The following is a 20,904-nucleotide window of genomic DNA, read 5'->3' as shown; positions in this document are numbered from 1 at the left end:
TGCAGGCCTATGTTTAAGTACAGCATGCTGATGAAGTAGGAGCATGGTGTAATCACAGTCAGAAAAGTGTATGGACTCCAATGGCAGTTAATGCTCAGTAGTCCTACAGTTGGTGATTTGAGGACTATTTCATTTTACATCTACTGTGCGTCCTCTGATAAGCCTTAAACTGGTCAAGTACAAACGTTGTTTTGGAGGCTAATACTTTATTTCTCTCGTTTTCCATGAGGCCTTTTTTATTTGAGAGCTCACTATCAATGTACAATGTGCGCTCATAACAGTAGCCGTTAGTGACTGTATACATTTAAAATCAGACTGAGATTCATCAGTCATACAATATTCTGCTAAATGTGTGCAGGCATTTATGCATGTCATACAGTCATTGTTTGCGATTCTTGTGAATCTACGGCCGATTTTTGAAGGATATCACTCAGATTCCATGTTCTTCAGAATACTTCTGCTACCAACAAAAACATAATGGAAATGAACTCTCTTTCATATCGAGAATTCTAGATAATACTGCATTGTTGCGCGAAGTGATACAACATGATCATAAACACGCCAGTATCTTCCGCCAGTATCGTCACACGATTTCGTCGAAGCAAACCCTTCTAAATACACGCGGCTAAACGTTACTTTATCTTTAATAAATGTATGAAACGGACGTTTAGATAGAAACACCCTTTTTATTTATATTTTTTTTTAGATAAAGCTATTTTCAACCAAGTCGGCTGTTATGGATCTAGCTACTTTGTAATTCGAAAGAAGTCCCAGTCAAAGCCGCCATTTCAGAGTAGAGCAGACGCTTTGTTAGCATAGACCGATCCGGAATATTGCTGCAAAGGTTGACATAAGTAGCCTATACCTTGAGTATCAAACGGTAAAATTACAGAATCGAAATTCCGAAGTATCTAGTTAGTAGTAAGGTGTCGTCGGTAGGTTCGACGAAGAAAATAAAGTTATAACTGTGCCAGTGACCTTGCAATTTTAGTTTAGCGTGATGTCTGATTAGCTCGCAGGCTAACGTTAGCTAGCTAGCTAGTTCCCAGATCAGTTTTCACGCCGGTCCTAGCTATCTGAGCATTCGGCCTGTGACTGGGCGGACAGTAGTATCAGCTAGCTAGCTACGATAACGGAAGAGCAAAATAGCTAAATTTCTTAGTTACTCAAACTACAAAACTGACGACCGCTTTGCGGAATTCTGAAACTGAGGAGGAGATGGCGAGCTCCGTTGGAAACGTGGCTGACAGCACAGGTACGTAAGCGAACATTGGTAGCTAACTGGCGTACAGTTAGCATGCAAACAGAAATAATCGTAACAAATTATCCATATCAGGCGCTTCCTAGCTAGCTATAATCTGTGAATACTACTAGCCACAAACAAGCAACTTTAGCACGAGTAAAGTAACTAGTCTATCTGGTCAACTAGTTTCGAATTTGCGTACGTCGTTAGTCTAGCTCTAGTTCCACGTTGGTGATACCTGGTTAACTTGGGTCACTGTTTTTTCGGTTCCGTTGCCAACCATTTTATATTTTTTTTTACTTCACTAAATGTGAGTTAGTCTAGCTAGTCGTATTTCGTTTGTGTGTGGTTAACGTTGTGTATCCAGGTAACATAGGTGTTTGGTTATAAAGGTGGCCAACTAGATTTTTATTACTAGCTGTGTGGTAGCTAGACGTTTAGCGCTAACTTAACGTTTGGTTGATCGAGAACAGCTTGGCTATATCATAAGGTGGCGACATATAATGGCACAATTCACTCTAGAAATGTAACTTGAATGTTAACATTGTAACGTTAGCTAGTTGCAGGCTATCGAGTTACGGTATACAGCGAGCAGTAAAACCATTATCGTTAGCGTGAACTATGGCCATGATGATGCAGTTTTTAGAATTGGTGGCAGCAGAGTTTTCTATCTAGTCCAGTCTACTATTTATCCTTTCAGCTTATTTAATTTATGTTGTGTCCGTTCATTAGCAAACATTACGCGCGAACTAACCTGGGCACGACTAGTTGGCTGATGGTTAGCCCAACGTAGCTATCTTGGTAGCAATCAAAAGGCTGTGATTAGCGCCTAATGTAAAGTTAGGTGACTCCGCAGCCGTCAGAAATGGAAAATTACTTTGGAAATACTTATTATAACATGTTATTATTTGTGCCAACATATTTCGCTGACTTGCTTCCACTTCCAATTGCTTACGCATTATGATTTCCACCCTCCTCCCAACTATGCTGTGTTGTTTCCCTCGCCTGCTGGACAGCTAGCAAGCTACTCTAGCAGCTATTTTGCTAGTCTAACCATATTTAAACCTCGTAGACTTTCGCTTCGGTAGCTCCACGACATGTCTGCATTTAATTTATCCACTTTCACTCCCATTTTTAATGGTTGTTTAATTCTACGTGTTTACGTAGAATCATCCCTTTTATGTAAATAACAATTTTCACTACGCTGTCAGTTTTTTTCTGACATTAGACACGGAGGCAAGAAGGGAGCTTTCCCAGCGGTAGACTTAGCTATTGTTGTTAGAATTCAGCCGGTCGTGCGTGATATTAAAATATGTATTTATCTTCTCGCTAAATTTAAAATTTTCCGCGTTAGACAGAAAGGAATGTCACACTGGTCTGTTTTGGCACTCTAGGACTGTCCCACGTTAGCTAATAATTAGTTCGCTATGTTAACCCAAACACCCATCCTATAGCTAACAGTGCTAGTGAAACGAATCTTGGCTACACAGCTTGGCTAACGTTATGGTTGCGAATCTGTTCTGATGTCGCAGTTCCGGACAAATGTGTGTGTCGCGCGCATGAATCGCGGGTTGATACCGAGTTACCATAGGAAGTCATTTTGTTAGCTCATGATGTGGAGCAACCCCATTATAGCTTCTGTAAAATGCACATGTTCAATCTCTGCATAACAGTGTTGCGCAAGGTGCTTCGGAGTTAATGCAGTGTGTTTGCTTACTTTAGACCACAGTCCTTCAAAATGTCCTCATACTATCCATTGTAAAGGCGGCAGTTTTCCCGAAAGTTCTGTAAATATTTTTAAAATCTTTCATCATGCACAACAATGTCTGGCCCAATTGAGGAAAAAAATGACAAACATGAAAACATCTGGCGCACAAATAGCTATTTCCATCCTCTTCGACGTGTAAAATATTCATACAAAAAGGTGCTGACCACATTCGAAGTAACTTAGAACTAACATTAAAGTTGTCACAAGAGCTTTAGTTAGCTTATGCTGACAGATTTGGCGACCCAAAGGTGTCACATTACTGTTTTTAAGCAGTGTGGTTATATATGCTGATCATAAGGTATGTGGCTGCATTTGGGCATTGTAAAGGGAACCTCCACAGGAAAGAAAAGAAGCCCAAATGCGGAGGATGAAAAATTAAGAATATACTAAGCAATGTTTGGTACCATAGTTTCCTCAATTTTTTAAGGACATAGGTATGGGAAGAAAGTTCTTCAACACCCAAACTTAGCAATAGATTCTGTCTGTATTGTTCAAGAGCCATTCTTCTCTTCAGCCATACTTACTCTGTAGTGCAAGACGCTGTGTTACAAATGCAAATGCTTTGGCTAATTCAAATCAGCAGCTGTTAACACTTTGCCCCTAGATACAGAGAACCGTGTACGCCCCTTTAGAAAGCCAGACCTTCGAGCCAGAGAGGGAAAGCAATCCCAAAGTAAAAGAAAAAGTCCCAGCTTTAAAAAAAATATAGAAAATTTTACGTGGAAACCAAATAGGATATTCTTAAGTGACCTTTCTCTGCATTTTGAATTCATATTTCTCCCCAGCTGGGGTTTCCTTTAAATGACCTAGTCAGTATTGATACAACATACTGAAGGATGGATTCTGTGGTGATCAGTGGTTATATACATCATGTCATATTCATGAAACTGTTCTCCTTGTCATTTTTTGTTTCTTCTATTCATGTTTTATTTTCTCCTTCCATTTTTTCTAACATTTTGTCTTCCCCCCCCCCATCCCCCCTCCCCCTCCCTGGGTTGTGTTGGTGCTCCAGAACCGACCAAACGTTTGCTTTCCTTCCAAGGGTTGGCAGAGCTGGCACACCGGGAGTACCAGTCTGGGGACTTTGAGGCCGCAGAGCGGCACTGCATGCAGCTATGGAGGCAGGAGCCCGACAACACTGGGGTGCTGCTGCTGCTCTCCTCCATACACTTCCAGTGTCGGCGGCTCGACAGGTGAGGGAGGGAGGGGGAGGGGCGTGGCCTGTGCTCACAAAGCCCGCCCACTGGGGAGTATGTCCCTGCGTGGCAGTTTGGTTTACCTTTTCGGTACGCCTATGAAGCTTGGTTATTCCATTTTTAAAAAATGATGTTTTATTGCTTGGACTAATATGTAATGCTTACTACATGGGGGAAATGTTTTGTGGCAGATGGAAAAGGCTGTGTTTGATATAAACGTCTGTGTAAGGAGAGGGGTGTGATGGAACACTGTTTTATGCAGATGAGGTCTAATAGCGGGCAAAGCTAACACACTCGAGTCTACGTCTGGTTCCAACTGAGTCTGTCAGTCGTGTTGGAGAGCGTGTTTCTGGCAAGCTTTGGCACTGCTTAAAGGCACTCACTTCGGGTATTCCTCTTCCACTTCCTCTCGCCTCACTTCCTTTTCTAAAGCCTGTCCTTTCTCTTCAGCGGGGCCAGAGGTCCTTTTTCCTCCTTACAGGCCGTCTTTGGGCAGCGCTGGTGCCTGGGTTTCTGTCCCCTTCTTTCTCCTTGTGGTTTCGACGTTGCCGCAGGGGCAAAGGAGTGCCGCCCGGCCACCCGGGAGGCGGAGCCCCCAGCCAGCCCCCTCGAAAGGGCCACTCGCCTCTGACGCCTCTCCCCTCCCGCCCCCGCAGGTCGGCCCACTTCAGCACCCTGGCCATCAAGCAGAACCCCATGCTGGCGGAGGCCTACTCCAACCTGGGCAACGTCTACAAGGAGCGCGGCCAGCTGCAGGAGGCCATCGAGCACTACCGGCACGCGCTGCGGCTCAAGCCCGACTTCATCGACGGGTACATCAACCTGGCCGCCGCGCTGGTCGCCGCCGGCGACATGGAGGGCGCCGTGCAGGCCTACGTGTCCGCCCTGCAGTACAATCCCGTGAGTCGTCCCTCGCCACCCCCCCCTTTTCTGTTTCTGCTATTTCAAGAGACCGTCCCCGAGTTTCTCCTCTGAACTCTGTGTTTGCGTTGGTCTTGCAGGATCTGTATTGTGTGCGCAGCGACCTTGGAAACTTGCTCAAAGCCCTCGGGCGACTGGAAGAGGCCAAGGTACGTCCCAGCGCCTCTTCTCCTGCGGTGTCTTGTTTTGTCTTTTTTATTTATTTTATTTTAATTAGATTTTTTTTTTTTTTTACTTTTTTTTTTTTATTCCCCTTAGAAAATAGTTTAATTAGCTTTAGTTTATTTGAATCCCTGAGCCCCTGGCCCCCGGCCCCCATCTCCTCCTGTTGGAGTGACTGAAACTTCTGTTTTCCACCTCCCTGCTCTCTTTCTAGAGAGTAGCGCTCTGTAGCAGCGGCCCTCAGTCCTTCTCCCTGCCACCTCACCACCCCCCCCCCCCCCTTCCCCTCCCGCGGCCTGGTCACTGTAAAAGTACCCTGGGCTTACCGCTGTCCTCGATGGAGAAACGGGCAGAAGACTGCCGGCCCTCCATCCCACTCCCTCCGGCTGTAGCTTTCCTCTGCCGCACGAAGGGAGCTGTTCTCAGGGCTGATCTCGTTCTCTTCCCTGTGGTCTGAGGCGGGTGCGGTGCTTTTTGTTTTTTCGTCGAACGCCTGTACTATGTACTCTCGACCCCGCCCCCATTCCCCGCCCACAGAGACCTTTTTATTTATTGTAACTTAAGCCACAGGCCCCTCCCCTCTACATGTCTTTTTACCCCTCTTGTCTCAGTGCAGATACTCTGCTTCACCCTGGCCTATCTCTGTGTCAGTGCCTTTCCACACAGGAAGAAAGGCTGGACTCTCCCAATTGCAAAACGAATTAAATTCAAGCAGGAAATTGAAATGCTTTGACTTTTGCTAACGGCACATTTCATTCTCAGGAGGGATAATGCTGGCTCGGTCTTGAGTAAATAAATGGACTGATGAAGTTAGTGATCTTTGCAATGCCAAAAAAATAAGATGGCTTCTAACCAAAGATTTGCATAATTATTTCGGTTGAAGCACCATGCCCCCGCCCCCCCACACCCCCTGAATCAAAAGGCAGGAACTGCAGCTCTGTTCATATAAAGCAGACCAACTACTGTTTGGTTTATGGCTCCCCCTCCCCCCGTGCCCCCACTCCTTGAGAATGGTGAGCAGCCAGTGAACTGAATGGTGAACTGGTTTGGAAGTGGCCGTTTTTTTCGGCCGTTTGTCGGAGCTGCCCTGCTGTCATTTCTGCCGGTTACAAGCCATCTTATTTGGTGCCCACGGGGGGCGGAGTGGGGAGGAGCGCCTGGGCGCTGCCTATGCCGCGCCCCCCACCCCCCCCTTTGCTCTGTCGCTCCGCCCCCCCGCGCGCGCTCGCTGAGGGCCCGTGGAGTGCGCGCGCGTGGAGCTGTCTGCCTGACCCCCTCAGCCCCGCCCCGAGTGACTCTGCCAAGTCCCCAAACCGCCCCGTGACCACAAACCCCCCCCCCCACCAATGAAAATACCCCAACCCCACACTCATTACGCCCTTCACTCCTCAATTTGTTTGGCCTTGGCCTCTGGGTTTGGAGTGGGTGATCGCAGTAATCGGGCCTCCTCATTGGTGAAAGCCCCCTGGCCCCTCCCCCCTCCGGGCTGCGTCCGGCACACAGCTCGCTCTCTGCACTCCACCGCACGCACCAGATGCTGGGATAGTGAGACAGATCGATCGCACGCGCAGCAGCGACAGCGTTACCTCTTTATTCCAGATCTGTGGAAGCTTCTAGAATAAAACCATTAAATCCCAGACTTCTCTCTTTACCCATTGGCCAGGACTCAGGCAAGCAGGACAGGATAAAGACAGCAGGGTATTAAACCTGTAAAAGAAAGAAGTAAGGCAGACAAAGAATGAATATATATACATATATATTTATAATTTCTTTCCTTTTCTTTCCCCAGTATGCGATGAATATATTATTACCAATTAAATGTGATCAGTTCATTTGGGGAAGATCAAGCCAGCCAGCCTCCCTCTTTAACAAGTAAAAGTGAATCCAGTAAGGAGTATTTTCAATGTGGGACCAAAATGTAATCACTAAACAAAAGCCTTTCTTCTCTCCTTACAACCCCCTGCCCCTCCCTTAAGCATTTGTATTTTCTATGGAAACCAATGGAAAAGTATGTTTTGCATGAGAAAAATGTATTTAGCTAAGCTTTTGGTTTTTTTTTTTTTTTGTTTTGTGTGTAGAAGATGATTTTTTTTTCCATGTGAAAAGAATGTATTGTTTGCAGACTTTTACTAACGTTCTTGTTTTCTTATTTTGTCTCTCCTGGTTTTTTCACGACTGATATTGTTATTGAGAAGGTTTCAGGAGGGTGACTCTATTCCTGCGTAGGTGCCTGGCGGACAGGAACACTCTAGGGCAACATCAGTCCTCCTCTTCCAGCTGCGGGCGCCCCCCAGAAAAAGTCCAAAAATGTGGTAACGGGTTTGTAACTGCCAGCAAAAAGAAAATCACTCTTCACTCCATGACTGAGTCCTTGTGTTGTGGCTTCCATTGAAGAACAAAAGAAAAAACAAGAGGAAAAAAAAAACAAAAGTAAATAAATGAAAGAAGAAAAGTAGTACTCTTTTAATTTTACTGCCTAGAAAACAGTCATCTTTTTAAGTAATACAAAAGAGACTTGGATTGGAAGCAAAAAAAAAAAAGAGAAAAAAGTAAGAACTCTAACACTTTTTTTTATTTTACTTTTTTGTTTTTACTTGTTAATTATTTTTTTCCTGTTTTGGTTTGTTGTTTTTCCTTCTTTATTTGGAGTTGCAGCGTTCTGCTGAGCAGATGACGCGCTGTGAGTCTGCAGTAACGCAGGGGCTGCGCAGCGACACGGGACAAGCGTGCGCGTGCGAGCTCCCCCCTCTCTCCCCCCCCACACCCCCAGACTCCAGCTCTGCCGGCTGCAGACCCGCCCGCCCGCACCGCCAACACGTCACCCAGCGGCCACCCCCGCGCAGCACAGGGCACCATTGGCCTCCAGACCCCCCCCAAAAATGCCCCCTAACTCACGAAGACGACTCCTCACCTTACCTGAGCGTTTTAGCTCTAGCAGCAGCAGCCCCGCCCCCCCACATCCTGTTCCTGGCAGCGGGGGAGGTACAGGGAGTGTGGCGGCCTGGCGCGTTGCGGGCAGCGCCCGGTCTGCAGCCGGCGCTCGGGGCCGGAGTCGGCGCAGGCGTGGCGCGGCAGCGGGCAGAAGCGACGGGCGCGGCCTCACTGCGCCTGCATTACAGGGACCTTCGCCCGCGCTCAGCACCCGCCATTCAAGGTTGTGGGAGGGGCCCTCCCGCCGACGCACACGGCAGCCCCATCAGGGTCCCCGCGCCCCTACCACACGCGCTCTTCAGCAGCGCCCTTAGGAACGGTCCCGGGCGGGGCGGGCGGGGCGGGCGGGCGGGATTTCGGAAGGCGGGGGACGCGGGACGGAGCCCGAGGCCGTAACTGAAGAATGGCAGGCTGAGCGTGGGTGCCGGTCGGATCCGCGCAGCGTAGGGAAAAAAGCAGCAAGCTTTAGCGCGGCAGATACTCGCGCAGGCAAGCCCATGCTGCAGACTCACTTTTTGCTTTTGTGGAGAGTGAGCACTAACATGCCTTTTGTCTGCTTTTTTTGTTTCTTTTCTTCCTTTTTATTCAATCTATTTTATTTTATTTTATTTTTTTACAACCCCCCAACCCCCCCTCCTCTACCTGTTCTCCTCGCACCTCTCTGCCTCTTTCTCCCGTTTTTTGTTGTTAAACCTTAAAAGGCCTGTTACCTGAAAGCAATCGAGACTCAGCCTAACTTTGCGGTGGCTTGGAGCAACTTGGGGTGTGTGTTTAATGCCCAGGGAGAGATCTGGCTGGCCATACATCACTTTGAAAAGGTGAGCATGTCTGCGGGATACTTGCTGTAGTCATACTTTAACAGTTTAACAGGCTTGTTTGTAGTCCTCAGTGTGCAACGTTCCAGGTAGGTGTGCTGAGAGAAGATTCCTCGATTAACTCTTACTGTACCTTCCCCTTTCAGGCTGTGACGTTGGACCCTAACTTCCTGGATGCCTATATCAATTTAGGGAACGTCTTGAAAGAGGCTCGTATTTTTGACAGGTGGGTGACCCGTCCCTCAGTGCAGAGTGCTTTGCCTGTCAGAGCGCAGGCGAGGCTGTGCGGTGCTGACGGGCACGTTTGCACTCTTCCCTCCGCAGGGCCGTTGCCGGCTATCTCCGGGCCCTGAGCCTGAGCCCCAACCACGCCGTCGTCCACGGCAACCTGGCCTGCGTCTACTACGAGCAGGGCCTAATCGACCTGGCCATCGACACGTACCGGCGCGCCATCGAGCTGCAGCCCCACTTCCCCGACGCCTACTGCAACCTGGCCAACGCCCTGAAGGAGAAGGGCAATGTAAGGATGTACACGGTGTGTGTGTGTGTCCGCAAAAATGTCCCCACCGCCCAGAGCAGACCCACGGAGTCCTGTACTCTGGCCCTGCTCCTTCTACTTGCTCTGTGCATGCGTCTTGCCCCACTCGTGCCAATAGTGTGTCCATGCAGCTCTTTCCCCTTGCATGCGAATAGCGTGTCATCCAGATTTCACCATGCATCTGAGTAGCATATCCATGCAGCTTTCCCCACACATGCAAGTAACGTATCCATGCAGCTTTCACCTTGCATAAGAGTAGCGTATCCATACAGCTTTCCCCACACATGCAAGTAGTGTGTCCATGCAGCTCTTTCCCCTTGCATAAGAGTAGAGTATCCATGCAGCTTTCACCCTGCATAAGAGTAGAGTATCCATGCAGCTTTGCCCTTGCATAATAGTAGCGTGTCCATGCAGCTTTGCCCTTGCATAAGAGTAGCGTGTCCATCCAGATTTCACCATGCATCCGAGTGACGTGTTCAGGCAGCTTTCCCCACACGTGAAAGTAGCATGTTCATGCAGCTTTCCCCCATGCATGGGAGTTGCGGGTCCAAGCAGCTTTCCTCTCACATGCGAGTAGCATGTCCATGCAGCTTTTCCCGTGCATGCAAGTTTTGTGTCCAAACAGTCTTCCCCATACATGTGGATAGTCTGCATGGTTCTTGCCCAACGCACACGGGTTTCATGTCGCCTTGTGCTTTAGTTTCGTCCTTTGCCGGTGTGCTTACTTATGCATCTGTGGTGTGCTGTCTTGTGCCTTCATACCGTTGTTGTGCAACAGATGCTTGGACTATCTGCTGCTTGACTGCTGTAAAGGCGTGCTTTTGCACATGAAGTGCAGTTGCCCCTCGGGGCTGCAGTACTCGCTGGTTTAATGTGAAATCTGCAAGCTGCGCGCGTACGCAGCCTTCCTGCCTGCATCTGAGGCCTCGCCCCAGCGCCCGCGCGGTGCGGCCTAAGGCCTGACGGCCGCCCTCTTCCTCCCCGTTTCAGGTGTCCGAGGCGGAGGAGTGCTACAACACAGCCCTCCGGCTGTGCCCCACCCACGCAGACTCCCTCAACAACCTGGCCAACATCAAGAGGGAGCAGGGCAACATCGAGGAGGCCGTGTCACTGTACAGGAAGGCCCTGGAGGTGAGGGCCTTCACAGTCTCTAATGCTTCATGACGAGCAGTGCAGGTGCTACAGGCTCAGTGTAACAGGAAGTGGGTAAATGAAGGCTGGGTATGCTGTAGGCTTGTTGTTCCCTCCCAACTGAAAATGCAGACAATGGAAAACTTACTGTCTCCTGTGTGGTTTGTTTCTTAATGCTGCTGAAGTTGTATTGTTAGTCTATTTTAAGGTCTATTCATAAACACAGTGGTGCAATACATGGGATTATTGCCTGTCTGGCTCCAAGGCCTTTTTAAAGGAGTGGTTCACTGTTCTCTGTGTCCAGGGGTGGGGTTTTAAGTCACAAATTTTAAACCAAGCCATTCTGTTGAATACAGATGCATTAATCTGATCAACAACCATGCCAAAACACATCCCTGGATACCAAGAACTGTGAACAGTAAACAATTCACCGGAATCTAATTAGATTCTTAATGTACCGTTCAGTGCATTTGAGTTTGCTACTGTCCAGTGGAGATTCCCTTTAATGCCAGGCCTTTGCTGGAATCATTGTTTAAACTGTTGAAGGCAGCACCTCCTCTACATTGTTAAAGCACAAACCTTTGGAAAATATGTAATTGGAGGGTAAATGAAGGAAAGGAGGTGTGAGATGGGTAGGCAAGGCTAGTGTCTGACTTAAACCGTGTGTTGGCAGGTGTTCCCCGAGTTTGCGGCAGCTCACTCTAACCTGGCTAGCGTGCTGCAACAGCAGGGAAAGCTCCAGGAAGCCCTGATGCATTACAAGGAGGCCATCAGGTATGAGAGACCTAGAGCATCCTCAGACTTATATAAGGGCACTCATTCTGTACTTTCAGTAAAATGTCATTACTATAGAATCAGCTCCCTCATTATTCTGATTAGCTGCTTTCACTATCAAAACCCATTAAAGTTATTTTGCCTCGTATATGCATGCCACAGGCTCCTCTTTCTCTCTTTCTGTACTGAATATTTTGCACTGAGACACATTTGTGGAAATGCATGTTAACCCCAGGGCAGGGCTTTGAGAATGCCTATCTAGCTCTGATTGGCCCGTCATGGCTAGATTTGCTCTGATTGGTCAGGTCTGTGTACCAATGTTCGTGTTAGCTAGACTGTTGTGAATACATATAGTCTACACTCTTTCATTGCTCTTTTAGACACATGAGTAAATTAATACCTAATATGTATTTATTTATCCCTCTGTATCTATTAGCCTACGAAAGACATACCTAGCTAGCAACAGAGATGGCTAGCTAGCTCTCACTAGCTAGTGATCTAGAGAGAGAGATGGCTAGCTAGCCATCAAGAGCTTGCTAGATAGGTAGATATTGAGAGCTTGCTAGACAGATAGCTATTGAAAGCTTACTAGGTAGCTAGCTAGTGAGACGGTCCACATTCCGTTAATGCGTTTCGCCATTCAGTTATGCATTGCTGCGTGTTCTGTGCATATGCGATATGCCCTTCAGCGTATCTCCGTCTGCTTACTGCAGGATCAGCCCCACCTTTGCCGACGCCTACTCCAACATGGGCAACACGCTGAAGGAGATGCAGGACGTGCAGGGCGCGCTGCAGTGCTACACCCGCGCCATCCAGATCAACCCCGCCTTCGCCGACGCCCACAGCAACCTGGCCTCCATACACAAGGTGACCTCTGACCCCGCGCTCTCAAAGAGCCCTTCTCCCGCCGTCGCGCCCCCTCACCGTACCACCACACCCCTTATCCTAACACCCCGCCTCTTGTTCCCCTCAGGACTCTGGAAACATCCCAGATGCCATTGCATCTTACCGCACAGCCCTGAAGCTGAAGCCTGACTTTCCCGATGCCTACTGCAACCTGGCACACTGCCTGCAGGTAACTCCACCCCTCCAGACCTCCGCCCTCCCACGGACTTTCTTATCTGTGTATGACATTCTGTCTGGGGAGAGTAAAACCCTGGGAAAGCGTTTGGTTAGTCTCTTGTTTATATGCTTACTCAAACGTAGTGCTTTCTAACTTTAATTAATAGTAGATTTCACTGAGCAGTATTGCAGTCTGCAGTAAGGTTTGGATGAAAGAAGAATGACATCCTTAGCCGCAGGCTGTCGTATGCAAATGTTGGGGAGCTCCATACCGACCCGTCCGCTCTCTTCTCCCAGATTGTGTGTGACTGGACCGACTACGACGAGCGCATGAAGAAGCTGGTGAGCATCGTGGCCGACCAGCTGGACAAGAACCGCCTGCCGTCGGTGCACCCCCACCACAGCATGCTGTACCCCCTCTCCCACGGCTTCCGCAAGGCCATCGCAGAGAGGCACGGCAACCTGTGCCTGGACAAGGTACGCGCGTCACATGCAGAGCGCGATCTGTTCATGAGATCATCATTTATTCTCGGGCAGCGCCAGTCAGGGTAGGCCTTCCTCGGTCTTATTTTGCCTGCGCAGGAGTGTTTCTTGCTGGATACGCGGTGTTGTGTGCTAAGGTGCCGCTCTCTGTGCCTTTGCCTGAAACCACAGATCAACGCGCTCCACAAGCCGGCTTACGAGCACCCCAAGGACCTGAAGGCGAGCGGAGGGCGCCTGCGCGTGGGCTACGTCAGCTCCGATTTCGGGAACCACCCCACGTCCCACCTCATGCAGTCCATCCCTGGCATGCACAACTCCGAGAAGTTTGAGGTACACGCTAGACTCCGGCCAGCCAGTCCATCTCCAGCCTCGTTCAGGCCAGCACCTCATTCTTAGCCTGTTACCTTGCCTCAGCACGATAATTAGCTGTATGCACCAATGCCTGCCTGCCTGTGTGTGAAATCTAGCGAAAATGTCGGTATTAATGAATAAATTAGAGCAAAAGTGAAATCCAGAAACAAGTACGGCCCACATGAGATGGTGAGGGCTGTATTGGGCCTGTAGGTGAAACCCCTCTCTGTCTCCAGGTGTTTTGTTACGCCCTCAGCCCGGATGACAGCACCAACTTCCGCGTGAAGGTGATGGCGGAGGCCCACCATTTTACAGATCTGTCTCAGGTGAGCACCCCAAAAGCTTCCCCCCCCCACTGCTGTACCTTCACGCGTGCTCACCTCTCTTTCACGCATACTCGTCACTTCACTCTTTCTCTCGTACTCACCTCCTCTCTTTCACTCTTACTCACCTCCTCTCTGTTTTGCTTGTACTCACCTCTTCTCTCTCTTTCTTCTCCCTTGTCCCTGTCTCAGATCCCCTGCAATGGGAAGGCCGCAGACCAAATCCACCAGGACGGGGTCCACATCCTGGTCAACATGAACGGCTACACCAAGGGAGCGCGCAACGAGCTGTTTGCCCTGCGGCCCGCCCCCATTCAGGTCAGAGGACGCTGCGTTAGGGCCCCTCCAGGGGGTTCCCCGTCAGGTGTTCCCACACCTTTCCTTCCCCAAATTGACCATCATGCAGCATCCTCATCTCAATTAAATTTTCAGAATCTTTAGCAGACACCCACGACAGGCTCAGGCTACAATTGTTGATATTTGATGTACTTGTACATGGAGGAAAGTTTAAATGATGATTTTATGTGATAAATGATCATGGATCATATCATGGATCTATTTGAGATGTGGCTGGCAGTATGTAAGATGGATATGACCAGATATTTGGAGAGGTATGAATGTTGTTCATAGGACCCCATTTCTAGTGAGCAGATGAAGACATGGTAGTGCCGGTTTATAGCGCCCCCCCTATGGGGCTGCACAGTGTTTGACGGTGGGTCTGTTCTGCCCCGGAATCTCAGGCCATGTGGCTGGGCTACCCAGGCACCAGCGGAGCTCCCTTCATGGACTACATCCTCTCTGACAACGACACGTCCCCACTGGAGGTGGCAGAGCAGTACTCTGAGAAGCTGGCCTACATGCCCAACACCTTCTTTATCGGGGACCATGCCAACATGTTCCCACACCTCAAGGCAGGAGTTTTTCTTTTGTTTGTTTTGTTTTTTAACATACCCTTATGAAAGACCTGAAAGAAAAGCCTGTGCAGGCAGGGTGGGCTGGATGCTCGTATGACTTTAGGTTATGGAAGTTAACAAGTTCTGGCATGTTTTCACTTCATTGTACAATTTGCAGGAATGTGTACATTTGAATGATTTTTTTTTTTTTTTGGTAAACATAGGCCTTATTTTTCTTATTTACTGTTAAGGCCTCTATAGACGTTCTGGAGAGGGAGTGGGCAGTTGGACCCCTGTGTATGCTGGTTTTGTTCAAACCGCAATTGCAATCCAAGAATTTTAACAAACTGTTAATTTTTCATGCTTTTCGTGTTTTGAGGGGTTATTCACCCTCTTAAGACATATTATGTCAAATAGCTATACATTGATTCATCGCAATTGCAATCCAAGAATTTTAACAAACTGTTAATTTTTCATGCTTTTCGTGTTTTGAGGGGTTATTCACCCTCTTAAGACATATTATGTCAAATAGCTATACATTGATTCATCGCAATCTTTCATTTGGTCAGTTAAAAAATGTATTGCCTCATTTTATTGTAATTGTTTGCAGTATAAAGCACAATAAGTACTATGCAAACATGGGACCTTTATTTTTCATGGCACCCATAGCCATTTCTGACTATGGCTTAAGAGGGTAAATAATCCCTCTTAACAAAAAAGCATCTCATTAAGAAGAATCTACAGCTTGTAAAATTCTGGTATTGCAATTGTGGTTGGGACAAAAAGCACACCGTTGTCCCTCAGGACCGAGATTGGGAACCTCTGCTCTAATGGATGTGTTTTGGTTCCACTGTTCTCTACAGAAAAAGGCCGTGATTGACTTCAAATCAAACGGACACATTTTTGACAATCGCATTGTGCTGAACGGCATTGATCTGAAGGCCTTCCTAGACAGCCTGCCGGACGTCAAAGTAGTGAAGGTGAGTACACAATCAGAACCTTTATGTTGCTTATGTTCATTTTTATTTAATGGTTTATGGCACAGGACAAGTCCCTCACCAAAGATTTAGTTTTCTGATTGTTCACGTTAGGAGGTTCTGGTTGGTTAGGCATTTTTAGTACTGTATTACAGTTCATGAATGTTAATAGTGGCACACCCAAGCATAGAAGCTTTTACCAAGTTTCGTACTTGGTCGTGCCCTGTAATAAATATTCATGAGCTGCATCAAATTTAAACCTTCTGGTTTACATTTGATGTGACCTCTAACCCCTGACCTTTCCTCTGTAGATGAAGTGCGACGGGCAGGAGGCCGGCGACAGCAACGGCGCCCTCTCCATGCCGGTCATCCCCATGAACACGGCCGCCGAGGCCATCATCAACATGATCAACCAGGGCCAGATCCAGGTCACCATCAACGGCTTCACCGTCAGCAACGGACTGGCTACCACCCAGGTACTGCGCCCCTCCACAGGCCCCCGCCTGCTGCTGTAGTAACTGCAGGGGCTGACCTCCTAAACGCTGTAGCCACCTTCTGTCAGATGTCCTGCCCCCAGCATCAGTGCTCCGTGTCCCCCTGGAAAGAGCAGGGCAGCACAGGAGATCTGTTATTGCCTTGAGGAGGAATCAGTCAGGTGTAAGATGACCATCTGGACTTTTAATTCCCCCTCAATAGAGGATTCATGTAACATCTCCTGTGGCATTAGAGGACCATTAACTGTAATTGAGCCCTGCTTGAGAGTGCTTTTGAAACACTGCGCAATTTAACCACAGAATTTCTTAACATAGCAGCTGGGTGTAAAACGACCCCTGTTCCTCAAAAGACAACGGACTTACTTTGGTAGGAAAGTTGTCAAATTACCGCATTTGGTTGTCTTTCAGATATTTACTTTGGAGGAGGTTGTAGTATCTGGGACTATATCCTTGGAGGTATGGGTTTCTCTAGTGGTGCGCAGCAACATGCTTGAGATACCGTAACACCCCCTCCCCTTTCTGTCACTTGGACTGGGGTCTTTCTCACGTCATGGTGAAGGGTCTGGGTGGGCACACAGAACAGATGTAGAACACGCGGCCTCTGGCTTTTTCTTATAACTGCCCCTGCCCCTCGGGCACGCCCTCACTAACCCCCAAACGTGCATCTGCAGATCAACAACAAGGCTGCTACCGGAGAGGAGGTCCCACGCACGGTCGTCGTGACGACGCGCTCTCAGTACGGGCTCCCGGAGGACTCCATCGTCTACTGCAATTTCAACCAGCTCTACAAAATCGACCCGCCCACTCTGCAGATGTGGGCTAACGTAAGTGCAGGAAAAAATCTTGCCACCCGCTTCTGTGACCACAGTCACCGGCACCTGTGACCAAGCAAAAAAAAACAGCTTTTTACAGTGCACCAACGTCTGGTGAAATGGCTCGTTTTTCTGTGGTAGCGTTAATGAACCAGCCTCAGTTTTAAGTTTCATATCTACGTGGATATTCACACAAACGCCATTCCATGCAATGAAGTACTGAGCTCTGGTATTAAGGGAACAGCGCTTAGCCTGCAGCCTGCTGCGGTCCCTGTGCTGTCTGCTCTTGGACACACTCCATAGATGGGGGGGTGCAATGCAGGATTAGGCTGGGGCTGCCTCTGCAGTGGTTTGATAAGCGGGTGTGTCCGTACATCAGCATGCGTTCTGTTCCTCGTTGCCAGAACTGTCATATCCTGGGTGCAGGCGGTCTCGTTTGCTCTGTCGTTTGCTGATCCCTTTTTCTGGGCACCCCGCAGATCCTGAAGCGCGTGCCCAACAGCGTGCTGTGGCTCCTGCGCTTCCCGGCCGTGGGCGAGCCCAACATCCAGCAGTACGCCCTGAACATGGGCCTGCCCGCCGCCCGCATCATCTTCTCGCCCGTGGCGCCCAAGGAGGAGCACGTGCGGCGGGGCCAGCTGGCCGACGTGTGCCTGGACACGCCACTCTGCAACGGCCACACCACCGGCATGGACGTGCTGTGGGCCGGCACGCCCATGGTCACCATGCCAGGTGAGCGAGCGGCTCAGAGCTGGGGAGGGGGGACGCACGCTCCCTCAGGGCCCGGGTCCAGAATGACAGCACCGCGTGCTGAACGGCCCTCAGGCTGGCATTGTTGCTTTTCTAGGCACTGACTGATTTATCATGTTAGTGAATGCAGTTTCTTGCCTGTGTTGCTGGAAACTTGTCATTCCTATTGAGGCTTATTTGAGGCCTGTGGCTCTCTGACGGTGATGCCTCTTCCTCTGGGTCCCCCTGCCTTCTAGGTGAAACCCTGGCCTCCCGAGTGGCTGCCTCCCAGCTGACCTGTCTGGGCTGTCTTGAGCTCATTGCGCACAGTCGCCAAGAGTACGAGGATGTGGCTGTTAAGCTAGGCACCGACATGGAATAGTGAGTTTCCGTCTCTCTTGCAGTCTCTTCTACTCTCACTCTGTGTATTTCAGCTCGTACGCATATTTACTTGCCACACAACCTTATCCTTGACTTTTTTATGTGTTTTATTAACATATCCACCTTATCCAACCATGATGGCTGCATGTTGTAATGGGCTTTAGATGAATTAGCTGGCAGTGGCTGCAGGCGTAGTTTCTGCGCCCTCTTCCTGACTCGGTATTGAGACGCGCTCTCCTTGCAGCCTGAAGATGGTCCGTGCTCGCGTGTGGAAGCAGCGCATCTGCAGCCCGCTCTTCAACACCAAGCAGTACACCATGGACCTGGAGAAGCTCTACCTGCAGATGTGGGAGCGCTACGCCGCCGGGGGCAAGCCCGACCACATCGTCAGCATCCAGCCCCTGGAGGCCAGCGAAAGCGCCTGAACCCTGGCCTCTGACCTTTCAACCCTCACCTCTCACCCCCGACCCTGTCCGGCTTTCCTCTCATCTCAGAGACTCTGCTGCGGAGCCTGCACGTTTTTACTCGTCCCCCCGCCCTTCCCCCGTGTTTAGCAAACACCCCTTAGAGCCAGAGGAGAGCCCCGGCTGTTCCGCTCTCCCACTGAGACTCTGCTGACGCACGCACACATGCACATGCTTTCTCTCTCACTCACTCTCTCTCTTTCTTTCTCTCTCTCACACACACCCACACACAGTGGGGCTGGCTTTGTTAATAAGCGCTTCCTACACAATACCCAAAAAGCACCAGTGGCTTTTTTTTTTCTTTTAAGTTAACCAGTATGTGTTTTTGATTGAGAAGTCAAATTTGAGCCCTGCACCAAATTGAGTTTTGTTTTCTGATTTGTTTCTTTTGTTTACTGCAAAAAAAAAAATTACATTAAAAAGGTATTGAAAATGTTGCTGTTTTTCCTGCCAAAAGTGAAGAGGGATTTTATCTAATATGAAGTTTATATGTCAAATCAAATCAGTCCAAATGTCTTTGGCCTCTTCCGTGTTAGACCATGTCTCTGAGCACTAAACAATCAGGATGCATAAAGATGCAGAGGAGTTATTCAGAGGGCCCCCTCACACAGGTTCACTTCATTCATGACCTATGTAAAGGCAGACTTATCAGGAAAGGCCCGGGTAAGTATTTTCACAGCTTTTATTTGGTAAATGTTTCATTGCTGACCATTAAGTTTTTCCTGTATGCGTGAGCAGGTCTTTTGTTGAAGGAATTTTGAAGGCTCTAATTTACCCTGTTCAGAAACAACAGAGGCATGTGGTCTATTATTCCTTCTTGTAGAAAAGAGCAAATGTTCTGTGGTTCCTTAGAGTAAGAGAGTAAATAAATTGATGTCCAATTTTATTTTATTTTAAGATCTGGAACCACTCCTCAGAGCGTGAATGGGTTCTTGGCAAAACAGCCGATTTTGTCACAAATTTCCAAATTGTCACCTTAGTTGTATAAAAACTGCCTTACCTAAGTTCTCTCTCAACTGCCTACTTCTGTGTTCATTGGCAGGGTCGTCTTCAAGACATTGTTTTGTTAACTGGACTGAAAGAGTTGAGAATTTCGGGTGATGTTTTGCTTGCTTTGTTTCTCATTGTCATATAAAATGTTCCAGGTTGTGAATGCCAATTTAGAAAACTTATTCACTGGATCTTGACCGTACTTGAGCCCCACACATTGATGCGGTGAGACGTCTACATGTCATCGTCCAGGTGTTTGTCAGAAGCTTGACTATTCTTGCCTCCAGTAGCTCTTGCTTGGTGTTGGATGTCTTCAGTAATGTGGCCACACTATTGGTCACCCGTTCCAAGTGATTCTGTAAATAAACTGGTTTGCTCAGTAGTCATTTTTTTGTGTTTTTCTTGTGCACTCATAATTTATTGGTACAAACTGCATGCATTTTTGCATTTAGCAGACATTCTTGTCCAGATTTGATTTCATTTAACAATCCATTCATACAGGATATTTTAATGAAGCAATTCAGGTTAAGTACCTTGCTCAAGGGTATAACAATAGTGGTACAACTGGTGCTGCAACCTTGGGTGAGTTTCAAGCACAGTTCCCTAGCCATTACATTATATGGCTTACAGCTGCCAGGGTTGCTGTTTACATTTAATACATGTAATTTGTGCAAATGAATTGGGGGTGGGCACATTGACCACTGTTTTACCACTATGGGTTTAAAGCCAAGTTTTTTTTTTGTTTGTTTTTTGCAGCACCTTTGTGGAGGATTTTTTCCCTATGGGAAACGCTGAGCCAGACTCATTTTGGGGAGTGCCCTGTACAATCAAAACAAAAGCAAAGGGGTGCAAACTAAATGGGAGGAAGTAGAAGACAATTTCAAGTAAATAAGAGTCAAATATGATTAGACTAAAATAAAATAAAACACCCGCATCAGCGCTGGTATTACAGAATCAGGAAATTAGCCAAAATTATATTGTCTTTGAAACAATACATGGGGATCACAACCATATTTTACTGCCAACCGCAGTCTACTACAAAATTAGAAGCAGAAGTATTTTGGATAAGACATTAAAATTATAATCTTTTGATAGAGCACACGTTACGAATTGTATAGGTTTGACAGTGTAACCCCAGAACTATTTTGTTTTATTTAGATTTTTATTTCATTTAGGATACAGATTACCCTTTGCTGCCATCTACTGCAGTAGTGAAGAAAATATCTCAGATAACATTTTAGGCTTTTGGAAGTGACTTAGAAGTGACTTGTGAAGCACGTTACTTAAAGTGAAGCTCGTGAGAACGAAAAATAATCATGTCTTGGCAGGGGCTATAGCGACTAGGTAAGCTTAAAACCGCAAAATGTCCAATGTGGATATTTCTGAATTCATTGAATTTTTCCCCAAACTCGAACAAAATGGCGGCAAAAACGGCACAATACCCTGCATGAAAACCCACCTTCTTA

General features: G+C 48.0%; 1 protein-coding gene across 7 annotated transcripts; it reads left to right on the top strand.

The window, feature by feature from the left end:
* Positions 1-771: 771 nt before the first annotated feature.
* Positions 772-19,820, top strand: ogt.1 (O-linked N-acetylglucosamine (GlcNAc) transferase, tandem duplicate 1). 7 transcript variants are annotated; one of them, XM_035408557.1, is made up of 23 exons: positions 772-1,255; positions 4,054-4,204; positions 4,864-5,107; positions 5,209-5,277; positions 8,923-9,039; positions 9,183-9,262; positions 9,361-9,571; positions 10,565-10,705; positions 11,379-11,479; positions 12,193-12,346; positions 12,453-12,554; positions 12,839-13,018; positions 13,196-13,354; positions 13,612-13,701; positions 13,891-14,016; positions 14,439-14,609; positions 15,455-15,571; positions 15,880-16,044; positions 16,471-16,518; positions 16,734-16,886; positions 17,354-17,606; positions 17,861-17,984; positions 18,229-19,820. In XM_035408557.1, the coding sequence occupies exons 1-23, from the start codon at positions 1,219-1,221 to the stop codon at positions 18,407-18,409; spliced, it is 3,174 nt and encodes a 1,057-aa protein (XP_035264448.1). In that variant the 5' UTR covers positions 772-1,218; the 3' UTR covers positions 18,410-19,820. The 7 variants fall into 7 exon arrangements, with proteins under 7 accessions (XP_035264448.1, XP_035264445.1, XP_035264449.1 ...); XM_035408554.1 differs by having other exon boundaries at positions 4,024-4,204; XM_035408558.1 differs by having other exon boundaries at positions 773-1,255; positions 9,361-9,556.
* Positions 19,821-20,904: the final 1,084 nt, after the last annotated feature.

This window comes from Anguilla anguilla, chromosome 3 (genome assembly GCF_013347855.1).
Source record: "Anguilla anguilla isolate fAngAng1 chromosome 3, fAngAng1.pri, whole genome shotgun sequence".
NCBI lineage: Eukaryota > Metazoa > Chordata > Actinopteri > Anguilliformes > Anguillidae > Anguilla > Anguilla anguilla.
The sequence above is the reverse complement of the archived record's forward strand: the minus strand, read 5'-3'. Positions and strand labels throughout refer to the sequence as shown.